Source organism: Oryza sativa, chromosome 10 (assembly GCF_034140825.1).
Source record: "Oryza sativa Japonica Group chromosome 10, ASM3414082v1".
Classification (NCBI taxonomy): Eukaryota; Viridiplantae; Streptophyta; class Magnoliopsida; order Poales; family Poaceae; genus Oryza; species Oryza sativa.
In genome coordinates, this window is record NC_089044.1 from 16920760 (window position 1) to 16934227 (window position 13468).

At 45.5% G+C, this 13468-nt stretch overlaps 1 protein-coding gene across 1 annotated transcript; it reads left to right on the top strand.

The window, feature by feature from the left end:
* The first annotated feature begins 5158 nt into the window (after nt 1–5158).
* Nucleotides 5159–11528, top strand: LOC107277550 (UPF0481 protein At3g47200). The gene is made up of 3 exons (XM_015757756.3): nt 5159–5543; nt 7380–7517; nt 9905–11528. The coding sequence occupies exons 1-3, from the start codon at nt 5273–5275 to the stop codon at nt 11284–11286; spliced, it is 1791 nt and encodes a 596-aa protein (XP_015613242.2). The 5' UTR covers nt 5159–5272; the 3' UTR covers nt 11287–11528.
* Nucleotides 11529–13468: the final 1940 nt, after the last annotated feature.

Sequence of the window (13468 nt, forward strand, 5' to 3'; positions counted from 1 at the left end):
AGGAGGACGAGCCAAGAATTTGCAGTTCAGTTATCTCACTATGCCCGTATATTAATTAAGTTAGCCTGCAAGCATGGTATTTCTTGGAAGTTGAAACTTGCAACGGGCAGTCCTTCATGTAACATGACTATTGGACTGTCGCGTGGTTACTAAACAATTAACTTTCGCTACCGGACTGACACGGGTGGAGAAGTGGTTTTTACTTCCGGTTCGTAACCTCTATATGACTATGAATCCGGGACTAAAGATTGCTATTTTTAAGTTCCGGGTGAAATAACCGGGAGCAAAAATCCATTTTTAGTGGACTAAAGATAAAGCATTTTTAGTGTTACCAACCGGAACTAAAGAGGCTAGATCCGGTTGCTTCTTTATTCTTTTCTTTTCTTTATTGTTTTTAATATATTGATTTCACCCCATCCTGTCCCCAAGATCCCAAATCAATCATCCTCAAATTGCCTCCAAATCCACAAATCGATCATCTCAAATACATCACAAAATCTTAAAAAATATTACATCACAACTTCTACAAAATTCATCACATATTCACATCACACACAAATCAAATACATCACACACCAATCTCAGATCCGAATCACAAGTTCTCCCAAAAAAAAGAAAAAAATAGCAGACGCAGGCCGCCGCCTCGCCACGCCGCCGCCGCACCGGCCAGCCCGCCCTCCGCGCCGCCGCGAGGCCGCCAGCCGCCGCCGCGCCGGCCGCCAGACCGGCCCTCCGTGCCCCGCCGCTGCAGTAGAGAGGAGGGAGAGGAGAAGCTGCAGTAGAGAGGAGGAGAGGAGAAGGAGAGGAATAGATATAAGGTTGAGGAGAGGAGGAGAGGAGGAGATACCTCTATCCGATTGCGCACGCCTCTCCGATCTTCACGTCGATCTTTTTTCCCGAGACTACAAATAGATATTTAGTCCCGGTTAGTGACACCAACCGGGAGTAAAGCGTATGGCGATCTTTTTTTCCGGTTGGTGTTATCAACCGGGACTACAAATAGATCTTTAGTCCCGGTTGGTAACACCAACCGGTACTAAAGATTGAAAAGTACCTTAGAGTTTTTAAACCGGGACTAAAGATGTTTTTAGTCCCGGTTTTTAATACAACCGGGACTATTGTGAAATCTGGTCGACCGACCAAAGATGATTTCTCCACCAGTTTAACGAGAAACACCTGCCTTAAATATAAGTGTGTTATCGGGCGGTGCCCTCTCTACCGAATAGAGGATGAAACCGCCTTAAACCTTATCGCCGACTGCAAATATACCAAAAGGTTTGGAGCCTGGTAGCCTTTTGGATAGGGTACCAACAGCTTGCAGCCCTGACAATGGAGGAAGAATCGGATCGGACGGTCCAAGAGTGGTGGGAGATGCTAGCCGCTTCGGTGGGCGTACCCAGAAAGGACCTACGTACTTTGATTCTCCTAATCGTTTGGGAAACTTGGAAAGAGCACGACCGGAGGATCTTCGACCAAAAGGAAGCCACTTTATCCTCCCTGCTTTTGAAATAAAGGAAGAAGACTGTGTGTGGGCCTTGGCGGAGCTAAGCGACTGCGTGAGTTTATACTGCATCTTGTTTAAGTGTGCAATTTATCATTTTTATTTGTCCTTAGACGTTGTATTTTTCTCTTGCTATATTTAATGAAAATGACACAATCTCGTGCTGATTTCCCTTAAAAAATATAAGTGTGTTATTCAAACAAACAAATCATTAGGCTATTGTCAGAGCGAGCTTTTTTTTCGATTAGATGGTGTCATATAACACTTTTGATGATGCGATAAGAAAATTAATGATGAGAGATGAAACCATATCTATATTGTTTCCAATATAACTAATCTATTACATGTATTGCCTGTGAAACAATAAATTGTATTTGCTCTCTCTGTTCCATATTGATCACCACATAAGTAAAAATTAGAAATTTCAAACTGATTATATAACTCTGACTTCTTCCTTTGACATATAACATTGCTTTTATGTATGTTTGCAGACATTTGGGATAATTAAGCATTTATTCTTGTGCGTATTTGGGACTTAAAGTTTGTATATCTTGTTTAAAAAAACTTATATGATGATTAATATAGAATGGGGGAGAGTATGAGCTATTTCAATTATCAATTATATATATTTTTACATAACACCCTTAAAAACATAAAAATGACACCTTCACAAGTAGTTGCATTACAATAAGGAATGGAGCAATACAATGTTATATTGAGATATTGAAATTCTAATCAAGTGCAATAAACTGTTAATATCTACCCCTCTGTCTCAAAATAATCATCGTTCTATATAGTTTAACATAGATTTAGGTTAAAAAACCTATATTATACCCTTTTTTAATTGATGTATGTTTGGTGAGTCGGAGAGTGGTTGGGGGTACAGTAGGAAGAAATTTGACATGAGATGATTGATGGGATAAGCATTATTTTGAAGCGATAACCATTTTGGCAGAAATTTTGAATGCTAGAAAACAACTATTTTTTAATGGAGAGAGTACAATTAAACATAGTTTAGAAATCAAGTTATATTTAATTTACATTGCACATACTGGTAAAAATATTGTCATCTATCACTATCCAAAAAATATTTTTTTATGTTTAGTATGGATACTAGTTATACCTCTACAGTTTTAAATAAAAATTTTGAAATTCAAAATTTCACATTTTGGTCTATCATTGACATGTAGGCCCCTCATTGTCTTTGATGCATTTCGACTATTTTATGATAGCTGCTTGCATGTAGAGTTTAGGATACCTTTGAATCACAGCAATGGAATAACGGAAAAAATACAAAAACAAAAATACAGGATTCTAATAGGAATGTAAGTGCAAAACAGAGAATTGCAAAACGCAGAAAAAACACAGGAATGACCGTTTGATTGTACCGCAGGAAAAACACAGGAATTAGATGATAGACTCGAAGAAAAATTTCAAGAGGTTGGAGCTTTTACTAAATTTACTCCAAAATCCTTATAGAGTTGTCCATTCCATAAAATTTTCAAAGGATAGGATATAATTCAATCCTTTGTTTCAAAGGACTCCATAGAAAATTTTTCTATACGATTTAAATCCTCGAAAATTTTTATGTTTTCTCTCCAGATCAAAGGAGCCCTTAGGGTTAGTAATTATATCCACAAATAAACTACTCCATCCATCCAAAATATACATCGCAACCACTTTTCTTAATATCTTATAATACAATACGTGCATACATGCATACTTTTCTTGGTCTTTGGGTTAGCTAGGACATCCACAGCAGTGAATGAGCAATAAGGGTGTGTTTGGTTGGGTGGATGAGCCTAGATGGGAGATGGCCGCCCGATTTTTTGTGGTGTTTAGTTGGAGGGTAGGGTGGATGGGGCGACCCGAAATAGGGAATATTCCCTCAATATACTGGATAAGTATATCCGGGCGATTTGGCTAGATGAAGCCATCCAATTTTGGTCTATGTGGTTGTAGCCATTGTGAGAGCATCTAATAACAACTACTTGGAATACTGTCAGGTTTTCAGGAACGATATTTTTCAGGTTTTCAGGAACGATATTTTTGTCCCCATCTTAATACCTCTCTTATATCCTTACATATTGTGGTGCATGATTTAACTACTACCAAATGATAAATAGTCCCATACTAATACCTACTTCGGTATTATACATTGTTGTTGCTCTTGGTAGTTGTCGTATCCTATATTTTAAGGTTAAGGGGGTATTTTGTATTTTTTTGAAGAGAACATGAAGATTAATTGCAGAGATTTATATGTTGTTATTATAATAATATAGAGCATCAGTAATCAAGCGTTGATGATTTACTAAGGCTCGATTACACCTCTATAAAGGCAGAGGATGGAGCACCCAAAAGAGCTCCAGAAAAAAATAAGGCAAATTTTACCACAGAACACGCAAAAAATATGTAATTGGTTAGGAGGCACCGCGAAAACGTAACACAGCTAATGGACACTATAAAAAATATGTACCATAGGACACCGGTCATATTATTTTATTATTTCTGGGTCAAAAGACGTGAGACATTTTTCTAAATGCCCGGATTGCCCTTTTATCTTTCCTTCTTTCTCCCTTCCCATTGACTTCGCTGAGAATGGCTCAGCGGCCTCAGAGGTGCAGTGGGGCGAGGTCGGCGCGACGTGGTGCAGTGACACTGGCGGCCAGGGCGGTCGACGGCATGGCGTGACCACAGAGGTGCGGGTCTGGCCAGTTCGATGGCGGGCGGCTGACAGCAGTGCCGATGTGTCGGGGCGCAGCCGAGCGGAGGAGGAGCTCAACTGGGCAGCAGCACCAACATAGGGGAGAGGCACCGGCGTGCGGTGGCCAGGCAGCGGTGCCAGTCGGGCTATCCTCTCGCGTGCGCCAGCTGGAGAGGTGGTTGGATCGGAGGAAGAGCACCGGTGGCCGCGTGCGCCGACGAGCCCCCCGTCTCCAACTCCCTCGTGGCCGCCCTCGATGACTCCGTCGTCAGCCACGTCTTGGCCGAGTCCGGATTCTGCAGGCGGGACATCAAGCTCACCATCCTCCGCCCGGCTCCGCCCGGCTCCGCCCATTCCGCTCCTCGGCCGCCTCCCCACACACACCCGCCCGCTGCCTCTCTTCCTCGGTAGCTTCGCCGCCGCGGACGACGCCGACGTCCCTTTCGTCAGCTGGGAATCTCGCCGGCGCCGGGGAAGAGAACTGCGAAGCCATCGACACTCGGGGGTGTTGGGGGGGGGGGGGCAATCCGGGCATTTTAGAAAAATCTCACCACTTTCATCCTGAAATTGATAAAATAATGCTTCCAGTGTACTAAGGTCAATTACACAACTTTTACAGTGTCCATAGACGGTGTCACGTTTTTACGGTGTCCCTCAGCCAATTATCAGTATTTTGCACGTACTGTAGCATATTTTGCCAAAAAAATAACTACCGCTGGACAGCGCTGGTCGTGATATCAAGAGAAAGCAAACGTGACCAAGGACAAGTCCAGTTTCAATTTCCTTTTTTTTAAAAAAAAATAGTACGTCCAGCCTAGATGCATATCTGGCCCTGATTATATATTATGCGGATAAGCCCAAACATTCTGCCAATATGCATATACTAGTTGTGTCGTGTCGCGTGTCAGTATAAAAGTGGCTGGGTGGCCGCATGCATGGAATGAGGATCCCCTGACTTTGTGCATTTTACAGTTGTGCCACTAACATGTGGGCCATACTAAAGTGGGGCTCACATATCAGTGGCATAGCTGCAAACTGCACAAAGTCAGGGATCTGTTTCCGCATGCATGGCGCCTGCAGCGCGCCACAGATCGAGCACTGAGACACACAGTTCAGCTGCAGTAGGTGCGCCCGGGAGCGAGTCCGCCCGCCCGATATATATAGTGCTGCTCACATCACGTAATTCCTCCTCCCGTAGCACCGTGGTTTGTGCGAGGATCCGACCGGCGGTGGCAGGCATGGCCAGCACGTCGCAGCCGTCCAGTAGCGAGAACCCCACCTCGGCGACGGCGAAGGAGGTTGAGATGACAGGGGATCAGGCGCGAGCCTGTATTGCAGGTACGTATAACGCACATACTCGTTTCTAGTACTACTACGTACAGTAGTGAACGAATTTCGTCGTGATCAACCGATGTGAAGCTCTCTCATTCTCCCTTAGCTTGGAGCCTACTATACTTCCTACGAGCACTATATATTTTTTTTTGTAAACGATGCACTGGTGCACTAACTAGATGCATCCATATATGCTAATCCCGGCCCCTCTTTAAATATAAGAACTTAGGGTTAATTGGATCCATGCCACTGTAAATGTGGCAAATCAAAAAAAATGCCACACATATTCGTGTTATCGGCTGGATGCCACTGTAAATTTTTAAAATAAGAACCATGCCACTCCATCACGATTTCCGTCCTCCTCTCTCTCTCGCCGTCATCCTCCTCTCTCTCTCTCTCACGTCTGCTGCCGCCGGACACGTGTGAGCAGCTCGACCACCGGAGTCGAAGCCGATGAGGCGCACGCAACAAAACGCGTCGGCTTCACGCGGCAAAACGGAGAAGAGGATGGGGAGCTGGCGCGACGGCTGGCACGGGCGGAGGACAGCCCGGCGCGGTTGCGGCCGGGCCTGACGGGGTTCGGCGCGGAACGGAGCTCGGGCAGAAACACCCAACGAGCTCAGGGAGTAGCTAGCTAGCTGCTACAGATGCAGCGCGCGCGAGGCTAGCTAGCTAGCTAACTAAACCAATCAACATACAACCATCGATCTTTGCCGCCGCCGACGAGCACGGTCGCGGAGGGGCATGGCCGCCGCCGAGGAAGGTCACGGAGGCGGGCGCGGGCGTAGCCACCGCCGGCGAGGACGCTCGCAGGGAGGTCGGGGAGGGGGCATAGCTGCTGCCGAGGACGGCCGTGGAGGCGGACGCGAGCATAGCCGCTACCGGCGAGGACGGTCGCGAGCGAGGCCGCCGCCGCCGACGAGGACGCTTCGCGGGGAGGTCGCGGAGGGGGCGCAGCTGCTGCCGAGGATGGTCGTGTGGAGAGAGGAGATGGGCGTCGGCAGCATTAGTGACAAAGCTTGGGGCCAACGGCGGCGGAGTTCGAGGCTCGACGCCTCCTCCATCGGCAGCAACAACGAGCGGCCCTCCTCGGCAGATCCGGGCGGAGGCGGTGCGGCTCGTCGACGACCACGACGAGGACAGCAACGGCAGCGGCGGCTCCCGAGCTCTCCCGCGCAGATGAGGTCGACGGCGGCGGGTCCACCGCGGAGATGGTCAACGACGACGGCTGCAACGGTGGAGAGAGAGGAAGTCGGCGAGGAGGTCGCGGAGGGGCGCGGGGAGCGGACGCGGGCACGACCGTCGCCGGTGCCGTGCTGCCATCCACCACCGTGCTGCCGTGCCGCCGTGCGCCGTGCTGCCATCCGCGCCCGCCTTCGTACTGCCGTGCTGGTGCTGCCGTCGAGACGAGGACGACGAGAGGACGAAGACGGAGACGGCGGAAAATGTGACGGATTGGACGGAAATCGTGATGGAGTGGCATGGTTCTTATTTTAAAAATTTGCAGTGGCATGGATCCAATTAACCTAAGAACTTAAGTGTCGGATAGGATATTTTCTAGTATTACGAATATGAATCAATATTTCACACGAACTTCGGGATCGACGCATTTTCACTGCACACACCTATTATCGTCCTCCCTCCTTGTCCTGGATGACTACTACTACAAGGTCAAGGAGCAAGTACAATAGTGCTATAAGCTATAAGCCATTCAAAAATTAGTCTTCTAAGTGCTAAGTATGGAACTAATGTACAAGTAAGAGAAGATTAAAGTTAGTTATTTTAAAAAATAACCTCATAACTAATCTATTATACGATAACTAACCATAGTGCTATCTTTAGATGACGTGCATAGAACTTCTAGCCTACCGGCTGGTGGTAAGATGGACAACCCTCCGCCGCTGCCGAACAATGAGAACCCTGAGTTGAACAATGAGATTGCAGAGGAGGGGCAACCACCGCAGCCAGCCCCTGCGCCAGGTATTTCTTTTAATCTCTCCCCTGGGAACGAATGTCATGTAGGTATTCACATTCACTTTCTCGTTTGTACTACTTCTTTAATTTTTCATATATATAATGCTATAATTAACATGTGTCACCATGTTTTGATCATTCGGTTTATTAAAAACTTTTAAAAAACTAAAAAGAAATAAGTAATACTTAAAATTTCTTTGGGATAAATTAAACCACAACAAAAAATATCTATTACATACTAGAAGTCAATTTTAACATCATATAAACGCTTACAAACTGCTACATGACCTCCTATATATAAACGCTCGTAGACTACCATATTGCACTCTAATGAATTATAAAACATATCAAGTTTTTCTTAAAAAAATAACTATTGATATCCATTTAAATGATGGACTTGTTATTTTAGTACATTATATCTCATACTAGTCACCAACTAGATCTATTAAAAATCAAACTCTTCTCTCCCGTTCAAAGTGTCGACATACTACTTAGGAACACGTACGTTTACTTCTCCCTCTCTTGAACCTCTGCATTTCATGCCTCTTCCCTATTTCTCGTATATTAGTTAAGATTTTTCTTTAATTTCTTCGCTTCTACTAGTATCTCACATGAGGCTAAACGGCCGGGCGCAGCTCGGTGGCTGTGGACTTAATTTGTCTGCATTTCCCAAACATTATATAGGGCTGATTAATGTTTTGTTGTTTTATAAATTAAATGATCTATTTTAACTAACAATTTAATAGAAAAACAATCTATAGTTAAATAGCTAAATGATCATAATTACAATTCTAAAGTTATATCTAATTCTTAATTTTGTTTGAACTGGTGTTTTATAATTAGATAGCTAAATAAAGACCTATATTACCCATATTTTACTATAAAAAATACGTCATTTGAATAGACATTTCTCCTTTACATGGCAACCAAATAACATCTAATTTTCAATTTGTTGGGACTGTTTATTTATTTGGTTTTATTTATAACTAATAAGTAAATTAGGTTCAGTGTTACCCATTTCGCTATATAAAATTTGAAATACATAATTTAAACATAGACCAATAACAAACCAACAATGAAACATTACAAAATTTGGCAATATTTATTATGTCATCCTAAATTATTCTACATAACAGAAATTAGAAAAATCACAGCCACCATATGTCACAACTTAGAGCGCTATTAAGTCCCCACGTGTCATGTTTTAAAAATTAGAAAAGAAACTTCAAAATTAAATGGAAAAAAACATCTTTCCACTTAAATCGATGACCTATTATATTCAGCCATTAAATCTTCTTTTAGAAAAATCATAACATGCGACATGTCACACCTTAAAAATTACTAGAAAGAAATCATAGAAATATGTGAATAAAAAAAATCATTTGATCATTAAATTTCACCTAATCATTTAGAAAAATTGGAGAAAAAGAGTCCCCTCCATCTCCCCCCCACATGCGCAAAAGCACTACCCACCCTTCCCCTATGTGGTTTGAGCTCTGTGCTCTTCATTCCTCTCCCCTCCCTATCTTTTAGTCGCTATCAAACTGAAAAAAGCTATAAATAGTTATAAGCTATACGCCCGATTTCTAATATAGCTGTTGCAATCAAACCAACAATGTAAGATCCATACGCCTATATTTCACTATGTAAGAAATATAACATTTGGGAATGGTCGGCACATGCATTTCGCATGCAAACCAAATAGCAATAAAATATTATAAAAAAGTATCAATGAACATTATGTTTATTATAATCCAGCTTATAGTAATCTGACTCAATAATCTAAATTACAATAATCTTAACCTGAAACAAATATGGCCTTAGTTTAGAACATGTGTTTGGCTATTTTTTTCATAGGATGGTCCCGTATGAGAGATGGAATGGTTTCATTTTTTAGAAAGGGGAAAGTGTGGCCCATATATAATGAGAGAGGAAGTGAGTTGAAATGTTCCGTACAAGTTTTTAGGTATGAAATTAAACCTGATTGGGAAAGGTGATATGGGATAATATTTCTTTTCATGAATTATCTCATATCACCTTTCCCAATCCGAACGTAGTAAAAAATGAGTTCACCCTAACTTTATCCATCGCGTCTCTCCAGCCAAACATACACGGAGGATCAGTTAAACACATACGGAGGGATCAGTTCTAACTTCTAATCTATAACATTTCATTTTTCAAAAACGATTCATGCTCAGGGTTTATAGAATATAGTAAGATTTATGCTACTACAAATGGTTGACTTGTAGACTGTCAGAGATCTCCCGGGAGTGGCCATTTATATTAGCGTGAGTTCGTAACAAAAGAATCATGACCATAATGTTTATCAGTTAATTTGCAGAACATTCTACGTTTTACAATATTGTTGACATGCGCTAAAAATAAAACTGCAGGACATGTGGCAGTGCCCATCCCTGAACCGCGATGCCTCCTTTACAAGGTCCCCAAGAAAATTTGGAAGATAGACGAAGACATGCACAAGCCGACTTATATCTCTATCGGTCCTTATCGCTACGGTGAAAACGGGTTGGACAACAGATCGCAGGTATGGAAGGAATGGTGCGAAAATGAAGTGGTGAAGAAGCTCACACAGCAAGGTAGGGGTACGGCGCTACAACAGATCAACGATGTGGTAACTGATCAAGTGAAGAATTACTATGACAAAAGATCGTTCTCGTTAGGCGTGGACGACGAAGCTTTCAAAAAGATGATGATAACCGACGGATGCTTCCTACTACTGACGACCTTACATGATACCAGCAGTCAGTCGGAGCCTGAGCCACAGCGTCCTGCAGCATCTAATACTTGGCGAAGCTTTTGCTGTCTTTTCGAAAGTAATCCTGCAGAAGTTGAACAAACTGCAGCAGTTCCACCAACTGTTATTGATCCGAACAGTATTCCAAACCTGTGGGATAACTGCTTCCTGTGGAATGACATCTTGCTCTATGGGAACCAGCTCCCCTTCCTTGTTGTGCGAGAAATCTACAGTCTTCTTCACCCCGGCGAAGACCCCAATCAGAAAGTCGGCAAGGTCTTCGCCGATTCAATGCTGGCACGCTACACGAGGAGGAAGTTGACCCATCCGGGCAACGCCGACAGCGTCCTCCACCTGTGCCACAAACTGCTGGCGCCAACGCCGGACCCGAGCCGGAATGGAGGCGGCGACGGCGTCGTCAAGACGGGACAGTGGCGGCGGGCGACAGAATACAGGAATCTGCGGGTGAAATTCAAGAAGAGAGAGATCAGCAGCGATGGCAAGGCGCAGTGCATCTTGGACGTCAAGGTCGTCTGCTGCAATGTGGTAAAGATACCTTCGTTTGACCTGAACCCGGAGAGCTGGAGGCTGCTGCGAAACCTGATGCTGCTGGAGAATATGAACAAACACCTCGGCGGCCATGTCACCTCTTACTGCAACTTCATATCGCAGCTGGCGTGTACCGGCGCGGACGTCAGCCTCCTCAGGGAAAAGGGTATCATCGTGCACGGTGAGGCTAGCGACGAGAGGGCGGCCCAGAAGCTATGCAATCTCTGTGTTGAAACCATTTATGATCCCACACATGACTACCTCAAGTCAGCTTGGGACAAGCTGGAGAAGCACTGCCGGCACCCGGGGTGGCTTGTGTGGGCGAAAATGTTCGGCTACAAGGATTGGAAGAATCCGCTGGTTTGGATGGCTACCCTTGCCGCCCTCGCCCTACTTGTGTGTGCCATATTACAGACGATGTACACCATCAAGACATACCAGGATCAGGCGAAACACCGCGCGCGGACGTAGCTAATCAGGAGTATTTAGCAAACCTCACACCCTACGTAGTAGCTTTCCTTCCTGCCATGTGTTAGCTGGGATTTGGTTCTTACTGTACTTGTTAGCTTTCTGTTAGCCTGTTAGCTATTTTCCCTCCCTGTTTTTTTGCTATTTGAAAACTCTGTTTTGAGTCAGCGTGGCTGCGATTTGATCAGTCACGAAGTAGTGGAGCTTGACGTGCGCTAAGTTCGCACGCAGCGCGTCGCGTGGCATGGTCTCAGCGTCTGGGATGGCATTCGCTACATGGGTTTGTGACCAAGTTTAGGCCTTGTTCGGTTTAAAGGGGATTAAAGAGAATTGGAGGGGATTAAGGGGAAATAATTCACACCACAATAGGTGTGGAATAAATCCATTACAATCCTTCCCTCATAAGCATTAACCGAACAAGGTTTTACCGGGATGTTGTGCACGCCGTGCACGGTCCTGTATTGAGAACGACAATAATAGGAGATGAATGAAAACAGAAAAGCTGCATTGTTTGCACGCAACACCAAAAACCCCGTGTTCAAGTTCATCGTGTTTTTTTTCTCTCTTGCGTTTCTGCTCGAGTGATCTCAGGTTGCAGCTGACAAGTGGTATCAGACCTCAGACGACGCTCCAGGCTCGATGTCGCACTCGGTTGCCAGCGAGGATCGAGGACGTCGTCTGTTCGTCTGTCTGCCGCGAACCTGTCATCCAGCGCGTGATCGAGAGAAGCTCCGAGTCGATTGCCTACTGCTCGCTCACGCGCACGAACTACACTGAGAGGTCTATGGCGATGCAGGTGAACCTCCAGGAACATGGCTTGTGGGCAGGGTTGGAAATTTCGGACTGAAGTTTCTGAAAATCATTTCGGACCCCTATGATACGATATTATTTCGGCCGAAATTTTTAGTTTTTTAATTTTTCGTGAATTTTGGTAATATTTGTTCAAATTCAACTAAAATTTGTTCAAAATTTCGGTCTATCGGTGACCTCCGATACAATCGGTTAAACTGATAAGTTAAACTCTACTTGTGGGAGGCCGTCGACCCCGGAACCGATGATTTATGCTCCAACTGCACGGTTCTCACCACCATTCTATGCGTCGTCCCGCAAGACGTGCTAACGTCGCTTGCACAGAAGGAGACGACGCATGAGGTCTGGGAAGCGATCCGCGCAGTTTGTGTCGGCGTCGAGCAGGTGGAGGCGAATGTGCAAAAATTGCGCCAGGATTTCGCTGCCATCGCGTTCAAGCCAGAGAGCACATCGAGGACTTCTCGCTCCGCATCACCGGACAAGGAGGTCATCAAGAAGATGTTAGAGGTGGTCCCGGAGTACCACAAGCAGGTGGCCATCTCCATCGAGACCATCCTCGACCTAGGCACGGTGTCCATCGAGGAACTGACCAGAAAGCTTCGGGGGGTGGAGGAGTGGAAGAAGCCTGCAAGCAGTGAGGCCACGGACAGCAGCGGCCGACTACTCCTCTCGGCGGAAGATTGGCTCATCCATCAGAAGGCCCGCGAACAGGAGAAAAAAAAGGCAGCTGCTAGGGCGACAATGATGCCGGTGATCGCAATCGCTGTTGCAGAAAAAGGAAAGGTCGCGGGGGAGGCGAAGCCATTGCGCATGATTCCCGGTCCGATGCCTCGGGCTGGGAAATACGTGACGCAACAGTGGGAAAGCCAGACACTAGGCCCGTGACTGCAGATCAAAACCCAAGAAAGGAGGGGAGGCCCATTTGGCCCAAGATGAAGATGCCTCTCTTCCATTCGCTATCGCGACCATAGACATAGTGGAGTCAACGGCGGCGGCTCCCGGATCCCCTTCTCCACCACCAACACCCACCCACATCACCGCCCATCACGCCAACTCTGCCGCTTCTTGCCCTAGTCGTTCCTCAACCCCTGACCTAGGTGCTGACCTCGATACACGAGCAGGTGCACCTAATCGAGGAGAAGGTGCTTGCCCAGATCGGGGATGTGGCACAGAAGGAAGACAACCATTGGGTGGTCGACACTAATGACACCAACCATATGTCCGAGACCAGAGCCGCCTTCACCACCCTCGACGCCGGTGTCGGCAGCTCCATCAAATTTGGAGACGGGTCCATGGTGCAGATCGAGCGGCGCGGTACCGTCATCTTCAAGTGTTAGAATTGCAAACGCCAATCCTTCGCGACGTCTATTACATT